The sequence below is a fragment of the Sus scrofa genome, chromosome X (genome assembly GCF_054392235.1).
Source record: "Sus scrofa isolate SSC_HxYL_T2T_F1_AM1 chromosome X, Sscrofa_HxYL_maternal_Yorkshire_Landrace_v2.0, whole genome shotgun sequence".
Classification (NCBI taxonomy): domain Eukaryota; kingdom Metazoa; phylum Chordata; class Mammalia; order Artiodactyla; family Suidae; genus Sus; species Sus scrofa.
Window position 1 is genome coordinate 10,289,600 of NC_139401.1, and position 7,396 is coordinate 10,296,995.

General features: G+C 47.2%; 1 protein-coding gene across 1 annotated transcript; it reads right to left on the bottom strand.

Annotated features, from left to right (window-relative positions):
* Positions 1-1,952: 1,952 nt before the first annotated feature.
* LOC146394467 (claudin-34-like) lies at positions 1,953-5,661 on the bottom strand. Its single transcript, XM_085007454.1, has 2 exons — positions 5,313-5,661; positions 1,953-2,827 (listed from the first exon to the last, which is right to left on the bottom strand). Exons 1-2 carry the CDS (start codon positions 5,399-5,401, stop codon positions 2,164-2,166), a joined length of 753 nt encoding a protein of 250 aa, XP_084863580.1. The 5' UTR covers positions 5,402-5,661; the 3' UTR covers positions 1,953-2,163.
* Positions 5,662-7,396: the final 1,735 nt, after the last annotated feature.

Below are 7,396 nucleotides of genomic sequence, written 5' to 3' on the forward strand. Positions count from 1 at the left end.
TTCTTTCCTGTATTTCATTAGTAGTATATAGAAATGCAACTGAATTCTGTATATTAATTTTTGTATTTTACAACTTGAGTGAATTCATTGATGAGCTCTAGTAGTTTTATCGTTGCGTCTTTAGGATTATCTATGAATAGTATCACGTCATCTACAAACAGTGGCAGTTTAACTTTCTTTCTAAATTGGAATCCTCTTATTTCTTTTTCTTGTCTGATTGCTGTGGCTAGGGCTTCCAATACCACTTCCAGCACCACAGCCCACAGCAACGCCAGATCCTCAGCCAACTGAGTGAGGCCAGGGCTAGAACCTGAGTCCTCATGTTTACCAGTTGGGTACGTTTCCGCTGAGCCAGGAAGGGAACTCCAGAATTCCACCTTTAGATGTTGGCTTCTTTGGGATGCAGCTTCAGAATATCCTGATGTATTTTGTGGAAACCAAACATAGACAGTGAAGCAAAATCTAGATTGTGGATCAACTTATTTGGATCTCTTTTTCAGTTTGAATCCGTGGGAAAAGAGGCAGGGATAATCAAAAGGTGACTAGGGCGTCTCCCTCTGCTGAGTAGCACAAGGGGATGAGGCACTGGGAAGCAGAGCATGCCTGTACCCGAGAGAAGGTACAAGGCAAGTGACTCCCATCTTCCACATGAGGGGTCAACCCTGGAGATCAATAGATGAAACGAGCTGGAGGTGTGCTGAAATGTAGGAAAGGGACCCAGCTATTCTCTCGTGCTCCATTCATCCATCTTAGCATCACGAAAAAGGACTCTTCATGTGTGCTGCCTGGTGGCATGCACTCAGGATGAAGTACAGGGCGCCACCTCTGACATACTCTCAAAGAGCTGACCTAGACTGTAAAGTACTCCCCTTGCTGCCCACTCTCGGCCCTTAAAGAAAGTGAAGCCTCGAGAAGGAACACATTTAAAGCAAGAACAGTTGAGCCACTTTTGAGTCAGTGTCCACTTCTTAAAGGGCAGAGAGGGTGTAGTAGGCAGAATGCTTTACATGAAGTCCTCAGAGGCAGGATGTCACGTTGTGGTGCAGCAGAAATGAATTTGACCAGGAACCATGAGGTTACGGTTCAACCCCTGGACTCGCTCAGTGGGTTAAAGATCCAGCATTGCTGTGGCTGTGCCATAGGCCGGCAGCTGTACCTCTGATTAGACCTCTAGCCTGGGAACTCCCATATGCCACAAGTGTGGCCCTAAAAGCCAAAGCAGAAGAGCTGAGAGGCAGACTGAGTGCCTTGTGTGGAAAAAAACAGATGCAGAGCTATTTCTGAGGCATTAAAAAATTCTAAGTATTTGATCACAAGGAATGATTTTTAATGTTTTTAAGGTAGAATATGGTTCTGTGAGGAAATGCCCATTTGTTAGTAATATTGAATCACTGTTGGGGGATATCAGGGGGCCTGATGCCTGGGGTTTGCTTTAAAATCCCATGGGAAAAGAAAAAGAGGTTCAAAGAGGGGAAGGAGTTCCCAGTGTGGCTCACCAGGTAAAGAATCTGTAATAGTGTCCATGATGATGTGGGTTCGACCCCTGCCCTTGCTCAATGGGTTAAGGATCCAGTGTTGCTGCAAGCTCTGGTGTAGACCTGCAGCTACAGCTCTGGTTTGACCCCTAGCCATATGCTGTAGGTGTGGCCCTAAAAAAAACAAAAACAAAAACAATGAAACAGGGGAAGTGAGAGATAAAGGTAGTGTTGGAGAATCTTGATACCTTTTGAGTCTGGTAGTAAATTGGGGGAGTGGTTCCATGTACCTGTGCACATCTTGGACAGTCTTACATGATACAGGTGATTACCAGGCTGTAGGAAAGAAGATTGGGTGTTTTTAGCAGAAGTTTAAGAGGGGAACGTGAGACTCTCCGAAACTTATATCCACACCAGTTTGCGAATATGGAAGATTTGACAGTCATTAAAATGCAGATCCAATAAGACCAACTGGCAAGTACGTAAGCTTTTTTAATGGCATTTTCTTTGTTCAACTAGGCAACGAGGGAACCGAATGCAGCCACAAAGGGTAACAGCCATTATCTGCCCCAAACTACATTTGTGATGGTCTAGAGTCTTTACAACTAAGGGACGCAGCATCCTGATGTAACACTTCCAATGAACTCTGGTAATTTGGGGTTTAGAAAGCCTAATGCAATGAGGAATTTTATGTATCTGAAGTTGTAGGATGCACTCGGCTGTCTAGTGGGTATTTGTAAGAGAAGTAAGCCAACCCCCCAAAAAAGAGCCCGCAGGAACCAAGAAAGGCCATGAGAGCAGCCCCACCGACTTCCTGGGAGTCCGGCTTGAAGGGTAGATTGAAAGATGGTGGGAAGGCAATTCCCTCTTCGGTCTGGATGGACAGTTGGTTCCAGACCACAGCAGCTAGGATACAGAAACTAGCAGCTATGCTCAGCATCCCTGCAACAGCAGATGGATCACAGGTCTTCTGCACTTTGCTCAGGTACATGCTCTTAAGCGCAAAGATGATGGCAGCTTTGCTGAAAATCCCTAGAACGGTGGCGAGCGGCAGGAGTATTTGAGCAACATGGATATCCATTGGGATGTAAGGATCGAAGTAGCTGTAACCCTGACATCCGATGGCACGGTCGAGGCCATTGCCTTGATGGAAGATGCAGGCTCTCCACACTCCCACGCAGGCTAGGTGGGAGGATAAGAGCGAGGTGCTGTTGACGTACCACACTCGCCACTCAGCCAGAGCCATGGATGTGGTTCCGAGGACCCATCCCACAGTGGCCACCACGAATCCCATCAGCTGAAGTTTCAGGCGTCCATTAAATAAGGGCGAAGTGGATGCAGTCCAAGGGGAACTGAAAAGGAACACAGGACATCAGGAGAGGGGAACCTGGTACTTGGAACAAGTCCCCAGTGTGAGCAGCGCTCTCCTGTGGGGTAAGTGCTCTGCTGAGAGGGAGGTGCTTTGCTCAGAGGGAGGTGCGTTTCTCAGAGGCAGGTGCTTTGCTGGAGAGAAGGCCTGTTACCTGGGGAAAGAGACCTCTGTGGGGGCATGAGGGGATGTGGAGGGAGGGGAGCAGGCCATGCAAAGATGTGAGGGGCCAGCTGGCATTATGGACTGAAGCCTTAACGTGCAAAGACCTTCAAACAGGCAGTTCCACTTTGGGGCATTTGTGCAAACATCTCATCGAGACTGGCCATAAACATTTAGTCGCAGAGAGGGTCAGCACTGCGGGGACTATGGAAAAATGGGGAAACAACTGCCAGTCCCCCCAGAGGGCTTGGTGACCATCATTTATGCTCATTCCACACAAGGGAGCTCTGTGCCAACATTCACAATGTAATGGCAGCGTCCACAGTGTGGTGTGTTGTGTCTGACTCTTCTCAAGGTTCATCCATTTTGGAGCATGTGAGTGCTTTGTTGCTGTGTCTGCAGAGGAGCATTCAGTTGTATGGCTGGACCACCGTTTGGTGATTCATTCCTCAGTGTTTGGACATTTGGATTGGTTCCAAGTTTTGGCTGTTGTGAACAATGCTGCTATAAACAGACTTTAATAATACGTTGGCTGGGCCCATGTTCTCATGTCTCGCATGTGGACACCCAAGGCAGGGATGAGTGGATCGTATGGCAAGTGGAAGGTGAACTTTTGAGAAAGTTCTAAACTGTTTCCCTGCGTGGCTGTACCATTTTACATTCCCACCAGCAATGGGTGACCCTCCCAGGTTCTCCATATCTTGTCCAACATTTGGATGATTTTAGTCTTTTTGATGATGGCCATCCTAGTTGGTGATGAAATGCAAAATGTGACCGGAAGGAAGATGGTCACCATACATCAAGTACAAACAGCCCATTGCAAGAAACTTGTCTGTATAACATAATCAGGGCCGTGAATAGAACTGGGGGTGGGGGTCTATATGCTGAGTGGGGTTGTGGGTTTGGAAATCTATTTGTATCATGAAGAACCACATATTGATAGAAAACAGCCCCTAATCTAAGTAGAGAGCTCAGTGAGTCACCCCGGGGCCAATACCCACACAGCCAGTGCTCGGCTGAGGAGACACAGTATCACCTCTTCCTTATTTGTCCGGAGACTTTTCCAGCTCACAATATAGCCCAAACAGTTCACCTCTGTCTGCTTTCAAGAAAGGGATTGGGCAGTAGGTGTCTGAGTGTGACTGGCTTCTTTTGCTCAACACTGTGTTCACAACCTCGGATTGTTTCTTTTATGGATATTTGGCCTTTCAGTAGATATTGGTTGGGGATGATTTTTTGAGAGAAGAAGAAAGACTTCATTCAAGTGAAGCAATGGAGGGTGGATTCTGGTGTGTAAATACACTTGTGTGTTGTGAGCATGAAAGTAATTCATTCACCATGACCCTTAGCAGATGTGAGAGGAGCCCAGGCCTGGCCCAGGGAAGTAGCTCAATAGCCATAGAAGGAAAAGCCAAATATGAGGAAAACAAAGGACTGTGTTTTACAGGTTGAGTTCTAGTTACATGAACAGTTGCATTGGTCTCTTTATCTTCGGTATCTGTGTCAGAGTCTTCTGTTTTCTTTTCACTCGACCTGGTGAAAAAGATCTTAGACCCAACAAAATACAACCTAAACTCAAGAGGTTGGCTAATGTAAGACAAAAGAAATCAAAGCAGGAGATAGCAAGTGTTGGCCAATGGATGTGGAGCACTGGGACTCTTGAGCTTTGCTGGTGGGACTAGAAACTGGTACAGCCACCGTGAAGAACGATCATTCTTCAAAAAACCTAGACTTACCGAATGATCCAGCAATTTCTCTTCTGGCTATTTCTACACAACAGGAAAGGCAGGGACTTGAACAGCTTCTTGTGCACCCATGCTCATATCAGCATAATTCGTGAGAGCAGAGACATGGAAGCACCCAAATCTCCATCCATGGATGAAGGGATAGTCAAAGTGTGGTCTCTCCGTTCAGTGGAGTACTTTTCAGTCTTAGAATGGAAGGAGATTCTGTCCCAGGCTGCAGTAGGGATGAGCCTTAAAGACTAGTTCTGCTGAGGGAAATAAGCCCATAGCATATGCTCCCACTTATATTCAGAACCTCGAGGGGTCAGATTCATAGCCCAGGGAGGGAGGAATGGACATTTAGCCCAAGGCCTAGAGGAGGGAGGCATGGGTAGTTAGTGTTCATCTGAGACAAAGGTTTCCCTTTAGGGAGATGGATGGTGTTGCTGGCTGGGCGACATCGTGAATGTCCCTAATGCCACTGAGCAGTGTGTTTAAAATAGGAAAATAATTAACGTTCTCTATGTAACCACCTCAAAAAAAAAACACATAGAGATCAAAGAAGGCAGAGCCTCTACTAACCCATCTGCAGAGGAAGGAGCGTCTGGGGCGAGGGAAGGCCCGCTTGGCAAGGAACACTTGCCATGGATCTCAGGTCCCCCGTCTGACATCTTCTCCTCTCAGCGCCTGGCTCCTCAGTGTGGACAGAGCTGAGTTCTCAGCCACACTGTGAACCTGGCCTTTGAGTCCCAGGTCCTGTCCTCAGCCTTCCACTGATTCCACATTCTCCTGCCCATTGTCCGCATCTCCAGTGTTCCGAGTTGCTAGGTCACTAATGCCATGGCAGCGGCCCTTTTCCTCTTGATCAGGGCACGGCCTGGTGCTTCCTTTCTTCCTCTGGGCTCCTCTTTTTCGCTCAGCTTTATTTATTCTGAAATAAAAAGACATGGAGCCTGAGTCCACTTTTCAGATCTTTGTGAGTGTTTCAGACATGCTCCCTAATCCCTTTTTCTTGTCACCCAGAAATGGTTCCTAACCCATCTCACCTGGAGTTAATGCCATTTCTGAAGCCGTGGCAACGTGCACATGCAGGTGTTCGCAGAAGGGGCACCCACGTGGGGGGGATTTATTTGTGAAAGACCACGGACAAGGAACACATTAGCAGAGACACCCTCATTCACGGGGAATGACCTCCTTCCACCTGAGTCCTGGATACACATGGTACCATGAGTCAGGTAGGATGGACCGGGTAAGATCACTCCTCATTTGTCAGAAACTGGCCTGCTCAGATGGGGCCAGCTTCCCATGGGGCTTCTGTCTGTCACCTAGCCATCCCAGAGGACTCGATTTTACATACAAGGAGAAACTCCAGGGATATCCTTTGCTCACTGTCTTTCAAGGAAGGGAGCAGTGGGATGTGCAGAGACGTCAGTGAAACACATGCCCACTGAACTTATCACTGGGTTACAAGTGGGACAAAGCGTGGTGGGAGGGGGGACCCGCTTAGAGAATATGTACAGTTACCCACTTTATATCCTTCTCATGGGACATCACACAGCAATTCCAATTATCTTCATGAACAACTAAGGAAGTTCCCATTGTGGCTCAATGGATAAAGACCCCGACACTGCATCGCTGAGGAAACGGGTTGAATCTCTGTGCTTGCTCAATGGGTATAGGATCTGGTGTTGCCATAAGCTGGGGTGTAGTCGGCAGATGTGGATCGGATTCTGCGTAGCTGAGGCTGGGATATAGGCTGGCAGGCAGCTCCAGCTCCGATTCGACCCCTAGCCTTGGAACTTACATATGCCAAGGGTGCAGCTCTACAAAGACAAAAATAAATAAATGATACATGCTGGATTTCCCATTGTGGCTCAGTGGTGAACAAGCCAGAGTAATATGCATGAGGACAGAGGTTCAATCCCTGGCCCCGCTCAGTGGGGTGAGGATCCGGCATTGCCTTGAGCTGTGATGTAGTTTTAAGAAGCGGCTGGGATGTGGAGCTGGTGTGGCTGTGGTGGAGGCCTGCATGTGTAGCTCTGATTTGACCCACTATACTGGAAATTTCCACATGTGCTGAGTGGGGCCCTGAAAAGGCAATGAAATGAACAAAAAGCACCCTCTCAGAGAAATGAAGGAAACAGGAAATGCTCAAGAGACATTGGATGTGAAAGATCAATTAAGACACAGTTGTCTGAGGGGCACACACATTGCTTAAAACCATGTAGCTTCCTCTTTTCAGCCCATGTGTAAATAGGAAGATAAATGCTGGATTGTCCCTGATTATATGAGACTTGTCTTTTCTCCTCTAGAGCAGTTTTTACAATGAATGTCTATTCATTAATCCAGCAAAGAAACAAACTAATGGGTAATTTCTGCGAGCAGCATGTCCAAATCAACCTCTGACCAGCAGCCTTGGATTTCAGACCCAGGACCTTGCCATTGTTCCCAGTATTGACTTAGCTTCTGCTGCCCTCGTGTGGAGACGTAGAAGAATGCGTCTGCATGGAGAGGAATTTATAGAATCCAGGCGGTTCTTTCCATGTTGATAGTACATAACTGTATTAAAAATTAACCCATGCTCATGATAGAAAACTGAAAGGACCCCGAAAAATACACAGAAAGAAGAAAGTTAGCCATCATCTCCCTGTGCCAGTGGCTCAGGG